General features: G+C 49.5%; 1 protein-coding gene across 4 annotated transcripts in view; it reads right to left on the bottom strand.

Annotated features, from left to right (window-relative positions):
- The window catches only part of LOC148511769 (uncharacterized), a 135,922-nt gene extending 113,076 nt beyond the window's left edge, over window positions 1–22,846 (bottom strand). For 2 of the 4 annotated variants that reach the window (XM_088482764.1, XM_088482765.1), the window contains exon 1: window positions 22,721–22,831. In XM_088482764.1, coding sequence (XP_088338890.1) covers window positions 22,721–22,747 — 27 coding nt within the window. In that variant the 5' untranslated portion in view covers window positions 22,748–22,831. Of the gene's footprint in view, window positions 1–7,508; window positions 7,531–22,720 lie in introns of those variants that run through there. The other 2 variants (XM_088482762.1, XM_088482763.1) reach the window with 2 other exon arrangements.
- Window positions 22,847–23,515: the final 669 nt, after the last annotated feature.

A 23,515-nucleotide genomic window follows, 5' to 3' on the forward strand; every position in this document is an offset into this window, starting at 1 on the left:
TGCCACACGCGATGGTATATCCTCGCGGAAGACGGTTTCCGAGCTCGTAACATGGTACGCACCACAGAGCTGGAAAACCCCCGGGACCTCAGCATGGCCGTCTCAACAGCCACGCCGTCAAAGACAGCCGAGTCAGGTCCGGGTGAAGGCAAGGACCCTGAGACAGAAGGTCCGGTCGTAGCGGCAACCGCAGAGGACTGTCCACGGACAGACCCTGAAGGTCTGAGAACCAGTGCCGTCTGGGCCACGCGGGAGCTATCAACAGGAGCGTCCCTCCTTCCTGTTTGAATTTCCGGATTACCCGTGGAAGAAGGGAGACCGGAGGGAACAGGTATGCGAACCGGAACGTCCACCGGACGGACAGAGCATCCACCAGAGACGCCCCTTCGTCTCTTGTGCGAGACCCGTACACCGGCAACTTGTTGTTGTGCCGGGACGCCATGAGGTCGATTTCTGGAAGACCCCACCTGTCCACCAGTAGTTGAAAAACGTCCGGGTGCAGGGACCATTCCCCCGGATGAACGTCTTGGCGACTTAGAAAGTCCGCCTCCCAATTTAGCACTCCCGGGATGAAGACCGCTGATATGGCCGGAAGATTGCGCTCCGCCCAAACCAGGATCCGAGAGACCTCTACGAGAGCCGCCCGACTGCGAGTTCCTCCTTGCCTGTTTATGTAGGCCACGGTGGTAGCGTTGTCCGACTGGACCTGCACCGGGCGACCCTGGAGAAACCGCTGTGCCTGCTGGAGAGCAATGAAGACCGCACGGAGTTCCAAGATATTTATTGTAAGCTCCGCTTCTGTCGGCGTCCACCTGCCCTGGAACAAGTGTGGACCCGAAACTGCTCCCCAGCCCCGAAGACTGGCGTCCGTTGTCAACAGGACCCAATTTGGAACCCAGAACGGACGTCCCTTGTTGAGGTGGGTCGTCTGTAACCACCACGCAAGGGACAGGCGAACCTCCGGGGTGAGCACAATCGTCTGGGACTTCAGAGACTGAGGCAGCCCGTTCCACTTGGACAGGATCAGGTGCTGCAGAGGTCTGGAGTGAAACTGGGCGCATTCCACCATGTCGAACACCGACACCATGGAGCCCAGTAACCTCATCGCCGAGTGTAAGGACACCCGGCGGCTGTGCAGGCAACTGCGCACCCTTGACTGTAAAGCAGAGATCTTGTCCTCCGTCACGAAGATCCTTTGCTGTCCCGAGTCCAATAAGGCTCCAAGATGCCGAATCCTCCGAGACGGGATTAGAGTGGACTTCTGCCAGTTGATTAGCCAGCCGTGCCGTTGCAGCAGTGCAATGGTCAGGTCCAAGTGGCGTAACAGGAGCTCTGGAGATCCTGCCACCAATAACAGGTCGTCCAAATACGGCAACATGCGGACTCCCTGCAGCCGCAGAGAAGCCGCCATGACCGCCATCACCTTGGTGAAAACACGTGGTGCTGTTGCCAGGCCAAAAGGTAACGCCCGAAACTGGAAGTGGTCGCTGCGGATTGCAAACCTGAGGAACTGTTGATGGCGCAAAAGAATAGGGACATGCAGGTAAGCGTCCTGTATGTCCAATGACACCATGTAGTCCCCAGGTTCCAGCGCCAGAATGATGGACCGTAGGGTCTCCATCCGAAACTTCGGGACCCGCAAAGACTTGTTGAGTGCTTTGAGGTTGAGAATCGGACGATATGACCCATTGGGTTTCTGTACCAAAAATAGATTTGAATAGAAACCCTGGCCCCTCTGGGAGAATGGAACAGGCACTATAACTCCAGCCTGGAGCATAGTGTGCAATACCTTCCGCAGCTCCGTAGCCTTGTTCCGGTCTAATGGTAGACCCGTGGTGAAGAAGCGAGCCGGGGATCTGTGCCGGAAGGAGAGGGCGTATCCGTGGGAAACCACCTCCAGAACCCAAGTGTCTGTCGTAGTGGTCGACCAACACTGGGCGAACTGTAGCAGGCGGCCTCCCACCCTGGGATCCCCCAAAGGGAGGCCCGGACCGTCAGGCCGCAGGCTTGTCATCTGGCTTGGGGGCCGGACGTCTGGTACTCCATGCCTGCTTCAGGGGCTTGACCGATTTCTTAGGGCCAGCCTGTCGAGGAAACGACTGTGGTTTGGACCTGCCCTGGGCCCTAGATGACCGAAAGGACGATGGTCCAGAACCAGAAGGAGCAGCGGCCGACGGGAGACAAGCAGATTTGGCTGCCGCCAGCGTGGCCACAATCTTATCCAGATCCGGACCGAAGAGAACTTCTCCGGTAAACGGCAACGCTTCCAGACCTTTCTTGGAATCTGCGTCCGCCTTCCAGGATCGCAGCCACAAGGTGCGACGAGCAGCTACCGCTGCTGAAGAAATTCTAGACACCAGAGTACTAATGTCTAGAGCCGCCTCGTTGATGTAGGTGGCCGAATCACGGAGATTGCCAATCAACTCCGCCTGTTCGGCCGGACAGTCGGATTCAAAAGAAGCCTCTAATGAATCCGCCCAGCGCTCCATCGCTCTGGCAACCCAGCAAATGGCCATAGCCGGCCGTGCTGCCCCCCCTGCAAGGGAATAAGCGGACTTCAGGCAGATTTCTACCTTGCGGTCCGTAGCATCCTTAAGGGAGGACATGGATGGCATCGGCAATGTGGCACTACGGACAAGACGGGTCACGTGAGAATCCACCTGTGGAGGGGATTCCCACTTAGCAAAATAATTATCCGCGAACGGATAAGCCACCGCCAGGCGTCTCTGCGGCTGGTATCGCTTGCCAGGCTGTTTCCACGCCTCCTCTAAATGGTCCACCAACTGACCCGAAAGAGGAAAGACTGTGGCATCGCCCTTCACATCTTTGAAAAAGGCATACTTAGATTTAGCCGCTGGGGGAACTTCGTCCTCAATCACCAAGGCTGTGCGGACCGCCCGAATAAGTCCAGGAATATATACTTTGGACTTAGCATCAGCGTCCTTAGTATGGAGAGGTTCCTGATCGTAAGGATCCAGAATCTCCCCATCATCAGACGTCCCTTCGTCATCCTCATAAGGAGCGGACAGAGACGCCACCGGCCTTTTATGAGGCCGCATCACAGATTCCCCTTGCAACACATCCGACAAGTGCTGTACAGAACTCGTCAGGGAGTTAACCCACGCTGGCTCCTGAGAACCCGGGAGCGGGGAAATAGGGAGACTGTGGGGTACCACCAATTGTCGTGGGAACCCCTGCATGGGTGACGACACCACAGACTGCTGGGACAAACCCATCGGAGTAAACGCGGGCTGCGGAGCTAACTGGCCCACTAAAGCTGTTAACGCCTGAGCGAAACAAGCCCAGGGCGGCTCCTGTACCGGTGCTGTAACCGTAACAGGCCGCGCCATGGACAAACACTGCCGGCAAAGGCCCTCCGCGCTACCCTCCCCCTCCGCTAACGGTACTTTGCACGTGGTACACTGTAGCCGGAGGGGAAAATCACTTTCAGACATGATGGCACCACGTATGTGACCTCTCTCACCAATTAAGTATTAAATAGGCGAGAGACCACCCTGCAGCACCGCACCGCAAGGGCTTTAGCAGAAAGAACAGGGACAGTAATAAAGCTGACAGTTTAGAGAAGAAAAGTTACAGGCAGCGCTAGCACAGTCACATACAATGCAGAGAAATAACAATTCCTGCACTAACAGCGCTGATCACTCAACTACACAGACACAGGGCCTGGTAGGACACAGCGCTGCATACACAGACCTGAGCCACAGCGGAGGAGAGGTATGCGGGGGGACCCAGACCACGATGCTTCCTTCCAGACTTCCAGCAGCGTTCACCATGCGTTGCAGAGAAGATGGCCGCCGAGGAGCAGAGAGGAGGCTGGCCTGGGGGAGGAGCGCTGCCACAGGACCAGTCGGCAGCATGCAGAGAGGGCTGTGTGCAGCGGGGGAGGCGCCGGCTGTGAGACAGGGAAGGCACGCTCCCCTGGCATGCATTTAACCCCTGGGACGCCGCAGCGCTACCGCTCTGCTGCGGTCCGCTGTCCCAGGGGGTAGTGGAAAGCGCAGGTTGGTCGCCTGGCTCCACGCTGCAGCCAGTCCCCAGGGAGCCCCCTGCCTGGGGACTTGGGACCATGTGACCAGCGGGGACCCACCGCGGGACCCCGCTGCTTACCTTTGTCCCCCTTGGATCCGGCCATGGTCCGGAACATCTGGGGTCACCGCTAGCTGTGACCCCAGATGCTCACCAGCATCCCCGGATCGGTACCGGCGTTCTGGTACCGGCGGGGGTGTAGGGAAGACAGCATGGACGTCAGGACTGACTGTCCATGCTGTACATCCAGATGTGCAGCCACAGCTGCACTGAAGAAAGCTTCAGGGGCTCTTCTAGCCCCCACTCCGACAGGTGCACCCGACGCCGGCCGGGCACCAAACTAAACTGTGGTGCCTTGGCTCGGGGGCGGGGTATAGGAGGGGGACCCTAGTGCATCCTGGGAGGCTGAAAAGCTTAACTCTATGGTGCCCAGCGACTGACGTCACACCTATACCCCAAGGTATCCTGTGGATACCCTATGGACCCTGAAGTAGAAATCTGTGATACTAGTCTATGGGGACAAGGGGCCATTCCACAAACGGAAGGTAAGTAGGAGATATCTGTGATACTAGTGTATACGGACAGCAGGCCATTCCACAAACGGAAGGTAAGTAGGAGATATCTGTGATATCACCTGCTTCACCTTCTTAATGAATGGCCCGAATACTTAATTGTCACAATTGCAGGTGAAAATGTGCTTTTTCACCTGCTTTTGTGACAATTAAGTGATGATGAACAGGCCCCATATTCACATATTTATTTTGCACTGAATCACTTTAATTAACATTGCTATACACCTATACGAATTGAACACTGATTGTGAATATCTAGTCGCTTGATAGGTCAACTCCATTATTTTTATATATATATATATATATAATTATTTTTTTAAGACATGCTAAAGTGATGAGTAGGATACCAATGAACTACAGTACAAAAGAACAAAGATCATTTGTGTCAGCTCCTAATTATAAGATGCAGCACCCAGAAAAATGAACAATAAATCCGCAGGCAGCGACGCGCGGAAGAGCCTGTTTGGCACAGTCTGCCCTCAGCCGAGCTCCAAAGTTTCTGAAATCCTGACTGAAAGTTGCTCATATTTTCAGCTGGGAACTGGCTGTGTGTATAGGTCATAAAGAACAGATGTGAAAAGGGGAACTAGCAGCAGAGAATGAAATCCGCCAAGGCAGCAGTTTGGCCTGACATTCTCATTCTCCGGCACGTTCATTGTTGAAGCTCCCAGTGACACAATGTAAGTGGGCCCGGCTTTATATACAGCACTAGCCATTCACACATTTACTAGGAAAGGCAACAAAACAGCAATAAATACTAATTTTCTGGGCCTAAAAGCACTTAGATGGCCGATCACTTTTCTTTTTTATTACATGACGTATACGTGACTAATATAGTTTTATTTGCCTTCTGATGCCAAGATGTCCGTGCGGATTATTAATGCGCACGCCATTTCACAATTTATATGACGCCATCGCCAGGGGCGTTTCTAGAGAGGAGGGGGCCTGTGTGCAGTCTCCGACACAGCCCCCTCCTCTCTGCCTGGCAGCACACTGAGATGTGCGCGACCAGCGCCGGAGTTATAGACTCTGGGCACTAGAGTCTATAGTGTATGCACAGGTAACCGGGAAAATGACCGCGGCGGGCATTTTCCCTGTACTGCGCATGCAACGAGAAAATGGCCGCCGCGGCCATTTTCCAGTCGTTTTACAGCGCCGGACGCCCGCGCGACGTGGGACTCCGGAGAGCTAAGTATTATTATGGGTGCAGGGTGTGCGGTGCGGGGCCCCCCTGGACCCAGGGGCCCGTGTTCCCCGCACACCCTGCACCCATTATAGATACGCCCCTGGCCATCGCTGTGTACAGCTGGTTTTTGAACAGCATTTATTTAGTAGTAAGAAGAAGTATGCACTAACAAAAACAAACAATTCCTAAGAGCTCGGGACCTAACAGGGTCTCTTTAAAGCTGATGGGCCTATAAGGCACGCGTTACAAATTGGGAAATACTTAGCCTCCCTAACAAATGTGAATGGCTGCAAGTGTTCGACACCCTGAAGAGTCACAGCATAAATCAGTCCACGACAAGCAAATGTTTTGCTTCCAACAAAAGGGTTACAGTCTTTACATTTATTATTTTTCTTCTGCCATGACCCTTCCCAGAGTACAGATGTGTCCACATACATCTAGCCTCTTCGCTCGTTAAACAGCCCTTCTAGTTGCGCCATGCCTTCGGGTGACTCAGTAGCGCTGGGTGTCTTTTTCGTGAAACTTTTTACCTTCAAATGCATCTTATTCGCACATTGGTGCGAATAGAACGCACTGCTGATTACAATGACATGTGACATGCCTATGTTCTGTGTGTGACTGCGGGTGTATCTGTATGTGAAATGCTACGTTACACTGTCACAGCCGCTGACACTGTCACCTAGCATTTTGCATGCAGATACACCCGCAGTCGCACACAGAACATAGGCATGCCGCATGTCATTGTAATCAGAAGAAGCTGCATGTGCATATTATTCTCACTGTGTGAATAAGACCCATTTGAAGGTAGAAAGTTGCACTAAAAGACGCTCAGGGCTACTGAGTCACACGGCACTCGCGCGTTATGTGTAGCGTGACTTGTAGCGCACGGAGGATAAATGTAGGGGACACACGTCTGGAGGTTATTTTAATATCTGCGTTTTTCAGAGCTGACTGTTAGTACTGTCGGCTCTGTGCACCTCTCAGGTACTTACTGTAAGCGTTTAGGATTACAAAGCCCCTATTACCAATTCTACTACACACAGCCAGATAACATTATAGCAGATCTATTATAATATGCTTCCATAATATTCAATCATAGTACAGCTCATCCAAAGCAGTTATAGTGGTCAGGCGGGTATGGGAAAGCTGAAATTTAGACGGCCATCAAATGTACTGATCATAATAGTTTACAGCAAGCATACAGGGCAAAGCAGAACCACCAATGGTACTGGTCAACGTTGAATAGTGGATAAGTATTGCTAGTGTCTTTGGATAGGGGTAAAAAAAAAAAAAAGCAAAAAAAAACTGAGGCTCTACAGCACAAGGTAAACTACACTGTGGGTGGAATAGGAAGAATAGCGCCATAATCAGGTTTACTCTCTCAACCCAAATTATGTTTTCAGAATCCTAACCTATTTCACCAATAAGCTATTGTTTATGGATTTGGAAAAAACACGAAGGGTTCAATTCACTTAGACGCGAGGGGGCTGAGGTACCATTGTAACTGCTTGGATACGATGCTAATGATCCTACAACTCCCCCCCCCCCCCCCAGCGGCGCAATCTCGCCCAGGACTTGTGGATTTTTGCAACAAGCCGTATGGGGATGCGAACAGTAATCCACTAGCCCTGCGGTACCGTTAGTGTGGCATGTAAAGAGAATTGTGGGCATGCACCCCTAATGGCCAATCACTGGCAGCTCACGTGTCACCCGTTTCAGCCGGAACTCCCCGCTGCTGCCAGACTTCCCTGAAAAGGACAATAAATAAACACAATGTGGCCCTTAATCGGTTATGTCCTCTGCACTGGGTAACACAGAGTTGTGCACAGATAGTTCCATATATATGCCTATCCTCAAATTGTGCCAAATGCCAGTTTAGTGTGCCATGAACTTTCGGACTAAGCCATCCATCCCGCCACACAGTTTTGTACCAAATTTGCTGCCTCCAAAGCAGCTCACAAAGCAACACAATGAACACATGCTATCTACCCTAGTAAATAGGGTTGAAAACTCCTTGTAGCCTTGTCATACAAAAAATAGTCATTACTAATTATATTAGGCTTATATTAAACCTGGCTGGAGACATTCCCTAGCAGCTGCGCATTGTGGGAGTTTTAATATAGAAATAAGTTTTCCTCCTCAAGCAAAACCAATACTACCTCATATACACAATTTAATATGGTTGCCTCCACACTGAGGGGAATATGTATCAAGCCTACCCTTTTGTGGGTGTTTTCATCACTTCTCTAAAATGTATTAAAAGGCTGACCTCTGAGAAATCAGAGACCCCTCCTTCCGTAAATAACATCGCCGCCATAGCCATCTATGGAGCAAAGATTTGTGGAGCACTTACTAAGAGACAGAAAGCGGAGCTTTTAAGCACTTCTCCCATAACACATAGCACCATCTAAGCACAGTGCTGTGCAATGTCGGCTGCAGAGGTGGGGCTGCTGGGCAGTCCAAAATTCAAATATGGGGAGTCACACCAACTGTCACTCCAAACATCGCCAGCCGGGACTCACTGGCAGTTGGTGTGGCTCCTCTATTTGAATTTTGAACTGCGCTGGAGACGCCACTGGTGCGGTGTGTTAATTACCACCTGCAACGAGATCTCGCACATGTGAATTGGGGACAGACAGGAGCCATGATATAGCGCAGTGATTTTCAACCTTTTTGGCTTTTTTTGCTGCCCTTCTTGACACCAGGCCATCCTCCAAAAGTCTCCTTCCTGTGTCATGCCAACAGTAAAGCATCCTGAGACCATTCATGTGTGGGGTTGTTTCTCAGCCAAGGGAGTGGGCTCACTCACAATTTTGCCATGAATAAAGAATGGTACCAAAACAACCATCCAAGAGCAAATTCTCCCAACCATCCAAGAACAGTTTGGTGACCAACAATACCTTTTCCAGCATGATGGAGCACCTTACCATAGGGCAAAAGTGATAACTACAGTAAGTGGCTCGGGGAACAAAACATTTAAATTTTGGATCCATGGCCAGGAAACTCCTCAGGCCTTAATCCCATTGAGAACTTGTGGTCAATCCTCAAGAGACGGGTGGTCAAACAAAAACCCACAAATTCTGACAAACTCCAAGCATTGATTAGGCAAGAATGGGCGGCCATCAGTCAGTATGTGGCCCAGAAGTTGATCATCAGCATGCCAGGGCGAATTGCAGAGGTCTTGAAAAAGAAGGGTCAGAACTGCAAATATTGACTCTTTGCATAAACTTAATGTAATTGTCAATAAAAGCCTTTGACACTTATGAAATGCCTGTAATGTTACTTCAGTGTACCATAGTATACCATACCAGTATACCATCTGACAAAAAGGTCTAAAAACACTGAAACAGCAAACTTTGTGAAAACTAATACTTGTGTCATTCTCAAAACTTTTGCCCACGGCTGTACATCTACCCCTAAGTTTCACTACTTCCACCATGAGGCATAATTACCCTTAATTGACTTGAATGGCATAAGAGGAATAAAACCGATCAAAGTTACATTTGTCCAATGTACATTATTTGTCTATTTGTCAAATTATGGTCTTGGGACTTCTGAGAAAGCTTCCTATTCACTAGGATACTACATATCTCACTCTGGCGGAGATTTATCAAACATTCTAAAACAGTGAAGTGGAGGTGTTGCGCATATTCAGCCAATCACATTAAAGCTTTCATTTGTCTAGTGCACTCTATAAAATAAGGGGTGGGGAACCTTTTTTTCTTCAAGGGCCATTTTGATATATATAACATTATTCGCGGGAATGGTGCAGGCCACGCCCCATCCATGTGATGTCACAAGGGGGCGGGCCACAATTGATTACAGCAATACCCGGAGCATCCTGAGGATGCTCCAGGCGGCACTGCTGCATAGATTCTGGCTGCAGTGTGCCATGAGGCTAGCATAAAAAGCTCAGAGGGCCAGACCAAATGTTTCCGGGGGTCTTATACGGCCCCCGGGCCTGAGGTTCCCCATCCCTGCTATAAAAGGATAACTAGCATGTTATTGGTTACTATGAGCAATACTTCCATGTGATAAGTCTACCCCTTAGAATGAAAGTAACCCCAAATTAGGGCCAAGCGCCACACTATTTGATGACCACTGCTGGCCTTAACCCCTACTATTCTTACTTCTGCGCAAATCTGTTTTTCATCCATACGATGTGCCATGTAATATACTATTAGGTGGAGGGGAGGTCAATACTAAAGAGAATATTTATCAATCCTTCTAAAGAGGTAAAGCGGAGGTTTTGAGGGCCCCATACATCAGGCTACAGTTTCACCGTTTCATGAATCGGAACGGAACCATCATTCCACCAGTTGGATTTCACTGACGCCCCGGGGTCTTGGGTTTGGGGAATTGGCCCAATACTTCGCAGTGGTATGGGGCTCTTAAGACGTAGCATCCAATGAGATTCTATCACTTTATAGCAAAGGTTCCCAAACTCTGGCATTACAGTCAGCATTTTTAAGGCTATCCATGCTTGAGCACAGGTGACTTAATTAGTAACTTTAGTACAATTTGATTTAACAATCTGGCCCCAGGCATGGATATCCTTAAATCCTGGAACGGTAAAGGCGAGTTTGGGAACCTCTGTTTTGTAGAATGGATAAATGATAGATAGAAACTGATTGGTTGCCATCAGTAACCCCCAAATTTGTCCTCATTACCAGGCACAATACATATCCCTTTCAATATAATCAGTGTACATTTGTACCTGGACTTCATAAATGCACCCGGCATTAAAATAGTTATGAAAACTGTTTAGGACAGGTTGGGTAAATGAAATATCAACAATGATAATGTCGACGTTGATCATGTAAACAGTCATCACGTAGCAAGTGATAAATAACGTCGGCATATTATAATGTAGACATTTCATCCTGGTAACCCAGTGGTAACTTATCTGCCCCCGATGCTCCACGGGCATCTTCTTGGTCCCAGTGGTCATGTTACTGTGACCTCCAGTCAGCGCTTTGATCAACTGGCGTTCCGGTAAATATTTCTCTGCTAACCCCCCCCGCCCGCCCCCCTCGCCTAACCCTAACCTCCCCATGCAGCCTAATCCTGATGTCGACATTCAGAGAATATCGACCAGTTACCTGTGACATCTGGGTGTCGACATTATAAATGTCGACTGCCATACTTTTGACTACATCCGGTTTAGGACACACCAGTAATGTAGGTTTTCTCATTCACACTTACCCAGCATGGCAAAATAAAAGCCTACACCATAAAACTTGGTGCACTTGTAGAGTGGCTAGGTCACAAACACATTTCATCGCAGCCAGCTGGCTCATACATGCATATAGCGGCTATCTGTAGACCCGATTTCTGCTAGAAAATGATCTAATCGACTTGAGATCAGACCAGGCTCGATCGTACCGTGATACGCAGTGATAGTGGGACAAAATGTCTGCTATCGATCCACGTGAGGCTGCAAAGCTGGATCCCTACTACCAGCGGTGACACAACCTTGAGCAAAATGCACTTTTGAGAAGAAGGGGTCTATTTACTAAGCAGTGGTAGGAGACAGAGTGAAAAGTGATAAGAAAGTGATAAGGTGCCAGCCAATCCGCTCCCAACTGTCATCTCACAGGCTGTGTTTGAAAAATGACAGTTGGGAGCTGATTGGCTGGCACCTTATCACTTTCTTATCACTTTTCACTCTGTCTCCTAACACTGCTTAGTAAATCACCACATGTGCTGGCCCTACCCGCTCGTTTACACCGAGTGGTCCCATCACTTTTCAATGTGAAAGAGAATGGCAGCAGGGATGTGTCGTAAGCTTAAATAACAGCACTTGCTGCAATCTATTCAACGACCCTAAATTAGATCTAGCCGCACTGGTCTGGCACATCTGTTTTCAATCTATGGAGACACAAGTGTAATATACACATGCCTTTACTTCAGTGGAGCTTGAGGGAAGCGTGCATTCAAAAACTGCCCATTGTACAGTGATTATTTAGCATCCACAGGAAACAGTACTATCATTTAGGTACAAGGGTCCAGTGCAAAACACCACATTCCCCCGAGGAGAAAACTAGGGCCCTTCTTTACAGTAAATATTAATTTTATCAGACATATTGAGGGTAAGTACTGCAGAGGGAATCAGTATGATTTACCCGACACCAGGAGGCCGGCAGGGGAGGAAATCCCGATCATCAAAGGTAAGTATTCACTAACCTATTTCTAACCCTCCTTTAGGGTGCCTAACCCTTACCTTCCCCCCTAGTGCCTAACCTTCATCCCCCCTCTAAGTGCCTAAACCTAACCCACCCTCCCCGCCGCCAAAACCTAAGTCTCCCGGGGGGGTGCCTAACCCTAAGTCCCCCCCGGGTGTGCCTAACCCTAACCCCTCCTTCCCCTAGCCTAACCCTAACCTCCCGAGGGGGTGCCTGACCCTAAGTCCCCCCCCGGGAGCCCTAAACCTAACCCTCCCCCCCGCGGCTGTCCGCAGCGGTGCCCGAGATCACTTCGATCGGGATGCCGGCCGCCGGCTTCCCGACTGCATACCCTGCAGAGAGTCCACCATGTAATTCAGCAATACAGCGTTCATGCTAAGGTGGAAATGGCGTAGAATTCCTGCATCCATTGTTTTTGGATTGCTATACCATCAGGTGTAAAATAGAGTTCCCTCTCCAAACAACATTACCATCCATATAGCTATAAATATATAACAAAACATATACACACACACAATTCATTTCAATCCTGCTTATTAGTATACATGTATTTATTCTATGACAGATTGGGACAACACACTCTTCTTGCAAAGATGCTCTTGATGTGATCATTATGCAATCGCTTATCCTGGGTTTGCCCTCAGTTGTGAAGTAGTTGGGTTAGAACAACCTGTAACCAGGTCATTAGAATGATAATGGATAGAAGCATGCAGTGTTGCAGGAGATTAATGTGCTGATCTTGGGGGAAGGAGTTACCTGTCCAGTTGTATGATTACAGTAGTGAGGACAGGACTGAATGTGACGGGGCAGTCACATGATGTGAGGAGAGGAAACTGCACACAGAGTTATATAGTGGAAGGAGCAGGGGGCCTGATTCAGAGCCGGACACTCTGACAGAGCGCTCGCTCTGAATCAGGGCCGGCCTTCTTGTTTTTCAGAGCGGCCTCCTGGCCGCTCGCATAGCTGTGGGTGACCACCAAGACCATCGCGACCATCGGGCTTGCGACGAGACCCTTGTGGTAGGGTCTCGTTGCCGCAAGCCCCAGATTGCTTTCGGCTCTAAGAGCCGAAAGCACTCCCACTGACATCACTTATGATGTCAGTGGGGCCGGCCCCAGACGGTAAGCGTGCCTCCGCCTGGGCAGCCACGCCCCCGGCCTGCCCACCAAAGGGGGCGTGCTGTCACTCAACATCGACAGCACGCCCCCTTTGGTACGAAACCCGGAGCAACGGTTTGCCCGTCGCTATCCGGGTCTCGCGCATGCGCACGACGGAGCCGGCTCCGTCGTGCGCATGCACACTGGGCCACCATCGACCCGCTTGCGAGCGCATAGCGCTCGCGAGCGGGCCTGGATCAGGCCCATGGTCCCCAGTGGCACAGAGTATTTCAGGAGATGAGGGATGTGTCAGTGAGGACAGGGCTGCATGTGACAGGAGCAGTGACATAATGTGAGGAGGGGACTGAAGGCAGTAGGAAGCCACAGACAGAGTTATATAGTGGAAGGAAAAGGGTCCCCAGCAGCACAGAGTATATCAGGATATGTGATGTGTAGGTTATGGCCTTCAGAGCTGTCCTTTGTGATGGCCCTCGGACAGAGTTCATCTGCGCATGTGCAGAAGGTCACGGGCCGCGGGGGGAGGGGGGTGTGATGGGAGGGATCCCGCCCATCCTAGAGCGTCCCAATAAGCTTAGTACATTTGCGGAATGCCTTAAAAAAACCTGAAAACTGCATTTTCTGAGGTTTTACCACATTTTCGCAGCTAGTACATCCCGCCTTAGAGATAAATAAAATGGAGAAAGATAAGTCCCAACCAATCAGCTCCTGTCATTTTTTAAACACAGCCTATAAACTGACAGTTAGGAGCTGATTGGCTGGGACTTCACTTTCTCCATTTTATCTCTCTCCAAGGCTTAGTGAATAGACTCCTGTGGCAGAGAGCCAATGGTTCTCTACCATCGATGGCAAAATAGAACCCGATGTTTTGTTTTTTTTCTCCTGACACAAACTTAGCCCTGCCCTCTGGCGGGCCGCTAAGCCCTGTGATGTGTAGGGATGGCGTTCAGTGAGCCACCTATTGATGTTCACCATCGATGGTTCCATTAGTGATTACCGTCGATGGTACAAAGTCGTCTATAGTGAACCATTGATGGTTTGCACCCCTCAATGTCCACAGCTACTGGGGACTCGGTGTCCCGTGGACCAATCAGTATTGGGGAGGCCTGAACGGAGCAACGATTAAATTGCTTCGTCAGGAGCCCGGCACTGACAGCCACCGGCAAAAACATTTCAATCTCCCTCATAGTGGCCAGAGCTGGACATCGGAAATCACCCATTTTGTTATGCTCACCATATCTGATTCGGGCTGAGCATGGGCATCAGGGAGATTACAAGACTCTCTCAGGAGGCTGGGAGACCACCTAGAGAGATTTGCCAAGTCTGCCATGAATCTCAAGCTCGCTCACTGACCAATTCCCTTAGTGATGGCCGCAAGTACCTCTGGTCTCAGGCATGTAATCCCGCCATTATTAATGTTCACAGAAGTAGCAGACAAAGAGTAAGAAGGCCTAAACAAAATGGAAGTTCCGATACAGAAATCTAATTATATTAAACTGGAGAAGAGAAAATACAGGGCAGACACTACTGTTAGGTGAACCTGGGCAATTGCCTAGATCCCAAATAGTTAAAGGGAGCCTACAAAAAAAACAAAAACTGTACTAAATGACATCACTTATCCAGTATTTATAATGCCAGATAGAAAGTAATTCGCTGATATAAAGGAGAAACAGCCAACAAAATCTGGACCTCATTCAGACCCGGTCGCAGGCGCTGAGTGCTCGCAACCGGGTCGATGTTAAGGCCCTGCGCACGTGCAGCGGCCACACTGTGCGTGCGCAAGCCCCGGAGCGAGAGAGAAACTCTCTCGTCCCGGAGCTCACTACAAAAGGGCCGGCTGTCGATGTTGATCGATAGCTCGGCCCATTTTGTAGGCGGGGCGGGGGGGGTGGCTATACAAACGGAGGCGTTTAGAGCAGGAAGCTCCCTGGGGCTTGCGGTTGCCGAGACCCAACCTTAGGGTCTCGTCGCAAGCCCCGATGGTCGCGATGGTCTTGACCATCGCGACCATCACCCTGGTCAGTTGCTAAGCTGTGGGTGGTAACCCACAGCTTAGCTAGCGACCAGGAAGCCGCACTAAAAAAAGAAAGCGGACGTCCTCTTTTCAGAGAGAGCGATCGCTTCTTGCGACCGCCTCTGAATGAGGGCCTTTGTCCTGTGAAGCGGCCGGCGGCTGTTCCCGCCATGTCAATGTTATACTGGGAGTGTGGTGCTCGGCTATGATATCACAGCCAGGTGCCACACTCCCAGACTGAGGAGCACCACCACCACCCACAGTGAGCCAGGGTAATATAAGCAGCAGGGTTTGGGCTTGTCGCAGGCCTGAGACAAATGCCTATAGAAGGTACCTAACAAACAAACAAAAAAATAAATAAAATAATAGGCGTCATCAGTCTATTCAGCCCTAAGGCCATGATTTCAGGTACATCAGATAAACCACAATAACTGGATTAATTCTGCTCCTGGCTACAGGGTTTGCACTTCCACACCTATAGGAAAACAACCTCCTTCTAGCCATCATTGCTTCCTTGCTAAACAAAGCAGATGAGATCATTGCAACTGCATACATTTGCTGATTACACCATTTGGCAACTTGTTGCTTAACCGTTCCTGTACCAAGGCCACGTTAATGCAAATCACTAAAAGCAAAATGAGAGGCTTTTAGTGAGAAAGCCCACAAACTCGTTCGTAGGAACAGCAACAGATAAAAAGCACCACACACCCACACCACAGCTTAAATATGACTAATGCAAATCTTCAAAAAGCTCCGAGCCGCCCTTGTGTAGAAAGCATAAAGCTACACAGTATAATTACAGACTGATTTCCAGTGTAAACACAATGTAGTGCAATAGCAGAACTACCTGCGTAGCACAGCTGATGGGCGATATATCGGGAGATATATCGGCGCATCTGGCTTGCGAGTACGGGCGGTCCGCCGCCCGCCTATACACTTGCTGCAGGGACCCAGCCGTGATTAACATCTTAACTGGGCGAGCAAAATTCAAATGCCCGCCCAGCTGTGATGTCAGCGCTGACAGCGCAGACACATCGGTAGAACGATAGGTAAGTGTGTATGCACTTACCAATCGTTAGATAAGTCATTGGGTCGGCAGTCCCGTCAACCAAGTGTGTACCCAAAATTAGAACCATCCACCTGATTAAATCAGTATATCCTTAGGGATATATACAATTAGCCGCGGGGTTTACCCCGCGACTAATTGTTGCGCTGGTGGTGAGTCAATTAATGGGGACTCCACGCGCGGGAGTCCACGAGACCCCCGCGCGCGAGTCCCCCGCTGTCGTGCTTTACCTCGCACCTCATGTAGGTGCGAGGTAACAGCTGCACGAAGCCGCCCTTGTCATCCTCGCGCGCGTCAGAAAAACGCACTTCTCGCGGAAACAGTGTGTTCCTGCGAGCGAGGGCACATTTACCGGCTTGAATAGCTTAACCCCGCGCCGCGGGACTTTCGAGACCCAATTACTCGCGGGAGAAGTCCCACGGGTAATTGTATATACCCCTTAGTCTGCCGAAGTATTGCTGTGTGATACTCATACACTCACATTAAAGAAGCAGATAAAGTAAGGTGTGCTTCATTCATGTAATCTTACAGTGCTTAGCAGTGGTCAGAAGTATAAGTATGCATGTACTGTATACAGTATTCAAATTAACGCACACATCCTGCGCTGTCCTAGGTGGGGCATCACTGATCAGACTTCACAAAGCTGGCACAAGGAGAGAGCTGGGGCTCAGAAGGGGCACATGCCTCTATATAACAACTATGGGCAATATATTGTGAAACTATACTGGATGACTTCTGTGTTCTCTATCCGGATGGCCATCGACCATCAATAGTTCACAACATCGATGGTTGACTATTTATGGGGTCTATCCACTAAGCCTTGGGACGGGATGTACTAATCATTGCATCCGCAATGCGGTACATCCCCCGACTTCAGGTACATACATATTCATGTACGAAGAATATCGCAAAGGACAGCTCTCCCGATAAGAGCTGTCCTTTGCGATCGCCTCTGACAAAGTGACTTCCGGGTTTAACACCCAGAAGTCACTCTGGCGTTCTTCTGCGCATACGGCTGTTGGCCGCAGGGGGTGATGGAAGGGATCCGATCGGATCCCTCCCAGCCTGGAGCATCCCAACAAGATGCCCAAAGGCTTCTATTGGGTATCGCCACCTTCTCACCCATCGGGATGAAACACATTTGTGAAATGTGTTAAAATCTCCGAAAATGCAGTTTTACCGCAGTTTCGGCTTTGGAAATATATAAAATGGAGAAAGATTAGTCCCAGCCATTCAGCTCCTGTCATTTTTCAAACACAGCCTGTAAACTGACAGTTAGGAGTTGATTGGCTGGGACTTATCTTTCTCCATTTTATCTCTCACCAAGGCTCAGTAAATAGACCCCTAGGGCAGAGAGCCTGGCGGCCCTCTAAGCCCTGCCCCCTCCCCCCATTTTGTATTGGCCCATACACCCAGCGGCCATTGAGTGGTGCACACCATCAACGGTTCACCATACATGTTTTTGTAATATCGATTTATATCACAGATGGTGCCATCGATGGAAAGCCACCGATGGCCATCTCTAGTGCTGTGAGAGAACGAGTGGTGGAGTGATACAGCTTGGTGTTCTCTGTACTGTCAGAAAGAGAGAGGCGGAGTGATACGGCTTGGTGTGATTTGCCCAGCCAGAGAAAGCGGTACAGGGTGAGACAGAATCCTATAAGTGAGTAGTGCGGCAGCTGCGCTGTGTAGGTGTGACGGGTCAGCAGGAACTCAGGTGTGTTACTGACCACTCATCACTGCCTAGGCAGACATCGTACAGAGGTGGGAGTGAGCCTAAGGCCTAAGGTGGTCAGAGTGTGATAACTATCAGACATGATATAGTCTTGCCAATGAGCAGGACACCTATAGAGCAGAGATAGAGGGGTCTATTTACTAAGCCATGGATGGAGATAAAGTGAATGGAGATAAAGTACCAACCAAACAGCTCCTAACTGCCATGTCACAGGCTGTGTTTGAAAAATGACAGTTAGGAGCTGGTTGGTTGGTACTTTATCTCCATCCAAGGCTTAGTAAGACACTTCCCCCACCCTTCATCCGCCGTATTCACACAGACTGTATCGGCCCCCAGAGAGCTGGGCAAGCCCCCAGCATGATGAAAACAGGGGCGTGGCTGCTGGGTATGGCATTCCCCATGAGGCCACACCCCCTAATTTAAGGCGCGCACGCATCTGTCCCGACCCCCTCCACACCAATGTTGGGAGGTATGCTAACAAGCTATATTATATGTACTAATGATTGTATTGCTATACCAATGTAGTCATGTCAGATATGAAGGGTCTAATGGTAAATGTGATGTGTATAATGCTAAATCTGGTGTGTATACAGTGTTAACTGTATGTTATTATTATCTCGGGACTCGGGAGAGGGGAGGAGTATAGTGTCTGATGTTATATGTAATTATTCCCATCTAACTTATGATTTGATGCTTTGAAGTATACAGGCAGAAGCGATCCAGTCTAATAAAACTATTTTTTGTATTTAAAAACCTGTGAGATTTTTAAGTCAGGGCTCAGGCTGCCTTCACCTCTCTGGCTGGGAAGGGCGAGGAAGCACACCTGTCCTGACTGATCGGACCTACCTGAACCACTGGCCACCGGACGTGAACACTATAGCGGGGGGGGGGGGTCACTCATGCATGTGTAGCATTCCCGCTAAGCTGTTTTAGCGGGGTGCCATGCCCCTCCTGATATCAAGAGGGCAGAATGCGCCCTGCCCTTTTGGCGGGGGATACCGTTCCCACCCGTGAGTGGGAAAAATAGCGGTTCAGCGATCACCGCCGGTGAATAGATGCGATGCACACCCCCCTTTCTCGTGGTCACGCCCCCCTTTTCGGACGCGCAGAGGAGTTCCCCTTTCCAGGTCCCACGTCCTGCCCGGCACCGGACCTAGAGTGAACACTACATATACAGTTACCGAATTACAGGAACAGGCATAACATAAAATAAATAAAGCTCTGATACTGCACAGAGCTTTTCAGATACTTCTTCTCACTTTGTGTACAGCGCCAGGCATACCCGCTGTACCCTGCCAATTACACCTATGACATACCTGTCCTACCCGCTCAGTACACTTCTACACCCCTACACAAAAAAACATCCATCTGCACGCACACCTCCGCCATGTTAAGCACAAACCCTTCTGCAAAAGTTTAAAGCAGGACAGGTATGTCGCAAGCGGCAATTTCGAGATTAGCACCATGTGGAGCTGGGCCCAGCCTCCAGAGGACCCCCATTAAATGGGTAAAGCTCCTCCCACCACCACTATTCCCAGGTGTACACGTTGAACACACAAATAGCCAGGCCTAGCAGCAACTCACATGCAATGTGTGACAATCACTTGTTCAGACAGGTGGAGTTCTTAAACGATAATGCCGTTAATTTTGAGATCAAAGATCCGCCCGGATGTAAAACCAGCAGCGCTGCTCAGGACTACTGGCTGTTACAGGAGGGATCACTGTGGCACTGGCACATCATAGGTTAACAACAACAGATTCTAACAATAATTCATGTGCAACAAATGGCAGAGAACCGATCATAATAAAAACATCATGTGCTATTTATAATGTAATCCTGATAAGCTGTACGTTCATGTGATTCTAGCGAGGATATCAGTAATATGGACCCATTAATGGTGGTGACTCACGCTGGAAACTAATGCACTGGGTAATGATGCCTTGCATGAATAACTAGTAGCATTATAAAAAAAATTAAACAACACAATTAAAGAAGAGACAGTCATCTTTTCCAACAGGTGCACAGCTATCTAGCCTCAATACGCCATGCCACGCAATGTGCCTGGCATGAGTAAGTCGTCAGGTCACGTGAGACTCTGCTAGCGTTGGGCGTCTTTTTTGCCCAAATGCTTCTAAGTCGCAATGCAACTAGGGTGCACCAGGAGACTGTGCTGATTCATTTCATATGGGCCACTTGTATATCTGTGTGCGAGTGATACCCTCGAGCTAAAAATCCCGGGTTGATGCTCATCAACCCGAGATTTGATGGTGTAAATGGATCCACCCGGGTCCAGGAACCCAGGGATTCAGCTCGGGTATTTTGCAGGGTTGGCCACAGGTTGTTCCTGTGCCACCCTGCAGTGTAAATGGACCAATCTGGGTCACGATGACCCAGAACGCGCTGCATGCTGGCCAATTAGCCGGCTTCAGTGGCGCTTGGAGATGGCGTCATCTCCATGCGTCTGCTTCAAAACAGGAAGAGCCAGGTCACTGCAGACCCGGCTCCAGTGTGAACGGAGCCATCTCGGGAATATCTTAGCATTTCAACATCGGTAACAAGCAGGGTTGAACATGAGTTCAACCCGGCTCGCGATGCTCGATGCCTTGTCCCGTCCACCGCCTAGGGAAGCTAGCTCAGCGGTGATGATGGTGATGTCATCTACCCAGTATTATTGAATCTCAGTATACAGCACATCTGTAATCTTAAATGGTGCTCCAACCTGTCATTTTTTAAACACAAGACAGTTCGGAGCGGATTGGTTGGAGCACTATTTAAGATTAGTAACGAGTGATAACAAGAATATCACTCGTTGATAAATCTAGGCCCTGTTTATGCTACAACATACTCTGTATGTATTGCTATTATTTTGAAAGTCTATTCTATATATTCTTTACCACAAAGGGTTCAGACCTAAGCCTGTGAATCAATCTGCGACCATAGGTCACATTTACTAACACCACAACTTTCACTAATTCACTGCTGTCAGCAAATTAAGGGCCCCATTTATTAACGATGCATAACCCCCTTAGCACTCACTAAAGGGGTTATGTCATCCTTTTTGAATTTAACAAACAGAGGTAATCCAAGATTACCGGCAGGGGAACGGAGGACCACGCCAACGTGGAGGACGTTGCTTGACATTGCCGGCGAGGTAAGTACTGATGAATACCAGTGGCATATTTGTTTCTATCACTGCGGTACTAAACTAAATATGCCGCTGGTATTTAGGATCGTTGTTAAATGGGGCCCTATGTATAATAGGGTTAAAAGTACAATAGGAACTTGCATAAAGCATCAATAATACATATAACTAATCATCAGCTGTAGTGACTAATACGTATGCAGAGAGAAGTTACATGGTGATATATTCTACATGTCACAACAAACCAGGGGGTCTATGTACTAAGCCTTGGGGAGAGATAAAATGGACGGTGATTAAGTACCAACCAATCAGCTCCTAGCTGTCATTTTTCAAACACAGACTGTACAGTGACGGTTAGGAGCTCACTGGTTGGTACTTTATCTCCATCCACTTTATCTCTCTCCGTGGGGCCCATTTATTAATGATCTCATTTGCAATGAGATCTGGGCATGATATTGCCGCCCATGATCATAATACTGGAATGTATTATCCAGCACCCACAGGGGCTCCGAAAGGGAAACATCCCTGCGATGTGCCCGCAATCTCACCGGCTGCACATGAGCGGCCACCAGTGCCAGGGAGGGTACCAGGGAACGCTCTGCTGGCTAATTATGCAAGTGTAGGCCATAGGGTACAACAGGCTAACGACATCTTCAAATGGCATTAGCTGCGGGGGGGGCAATCTCGTTCCGAAAGTTGGTAAATCTGGCAACATCGCATCCCCCATAGAAACCTTTGGGGGATGCGGCTGCCGACAGGATTGGAGGGATCTCTGATACCTGCTGCGGTCACTCCTCCATACATGGGGGTGATGCTAAATATTTGCGGTTACATCCCAAAAACACCTGTTATAAGCCGCAAAAATTATAAATGGGCCCCCGAGGCTTAGTACACAGACCCTCAGGTTTGGGTCCCTACACATCATTTTTTTACAATATCCTGCGGTTTAGCAAAAAAAATATTTTTCACTTCCCTACCAACATCATTGCCCACTTGTAGTAATTGGCCATCTACCATACCTGTTTCAAAGCACACCAACGTGGCTATGCCCAACCTGATAAGACTAGTGTTTATATTATATGATTAGGCACCCGATGCCATAGCATGTCTATCCCATCACAAATCACTGGTCCACAATGTGCTTGGTCTACCCTATTTCCTCTAACACCAGTATAATCAGCAGTGCCCACTGCCAGGGGGCATAAAGAAACATTTGTGGTCCACATAACAAAAGTTTGTCAGGACTCCCTCCCTTCCCATTTCAATTAAATTACATTGCACTCTATGGGTGTTACACCCATGCCCGTCTGCAAAAATAACACCCTCTAAACTACTTTTCATGTACCCCATGGCACCTGGCAGAACTTCTAATGGGTAGGGCCTAATTCCCTTGTTCCTAATATCCCAGCATAGACAGTGATCTGACTTTATTGCTGGTCTCACACAGTTCGGTTTTCCGCTGTGCCCAGGTGAGCTCCTAACTTCTGCCAGTTGGCACATGCCCTGGTGCCAGCGTACTCTCACTCCTCCAGCTCACTCACCCCTGTGATCTGTCAGCATTCCCCAGCTAGGAACAAGTAGAAAAAGGGGGGAGACTATCTCCGGCCCCCTGGTGCCCAGGGACCCTTGCAATCCACACCATGCAGGGGATGCCTACCTGCCCACTCCGGGGAAACTGTGCCATCCGCTCCGGGGCTGATGTACTATCATCACACACTCCCGGTTGCTGCACCGCTTGACTGCCACTCCGCCTTCCGCTCCCAGGCTCCGGCTCTCTGCCCCGCCTGGCCGCTGTCACTAAGCCGGCCCATCACATACCAGGCTGGGGGCGTCATGCACCGCCCTCCCCCGGCAGCCCGGGCCTGCCCCTTGTAGGGCTACAGTACAGAGCCAGACCCACCTCGCTGCTACTGCTCCGGACTGTCAGCCCTGCACAGTGTTGCTGCTGACTGCTGTCACCCAGGGGACACTGTGCAGGGAGACATTACATACAGCCTCCTACTTACCCCGGAGAGCGGGGGGCACGGTCATGGCTGCTGGTGATTACAGCTCAGATCTACTGTATGCACTTTCTGCATACGGGGCAGGGGGTCTAGGTTTAGATGTTTGGAATACTCTATTAGATGGGAGGTTAAAGGGTGTAACTCTAAACTGAGTGATTAGGAATGCCTATGGTTAAAAAAAATATATATATATATATTTATTGAAAATTATTGACTGTTTTTATCATCAATTCTGCTAGCCGGAATATGGCACAGACCACCTTATCCAGCCATTCCGGTTGCCGACACAGGATGCATACCACCTTATCCAGCCATTCCGGGTGCCGGAACAGGCCATAGAACACTTTAGATAGCGGTTCCGAGTGCTGGGAACGGGGCGCAGACCAAATTAGATAGTTGTTCTGGGCCTGTGGCACGGGTCGCAGGCCACCATAGGTACCTGGTTGAGT

Source organism: Taudactylus pleione, unplaced genomic scaffold, assembly GCF_031769625.1.
Source record: "Taudactylus pleione unplaced genomic scaffold, aTauple2 ptg000292l, whole genome shotgun sequence".
Lineage (NCBI taxonomy): Eukaryota > Metazoa > Chordata > Amphibia > Anura > Myobatrachidae > Taudactylus > Taudactylus pleione.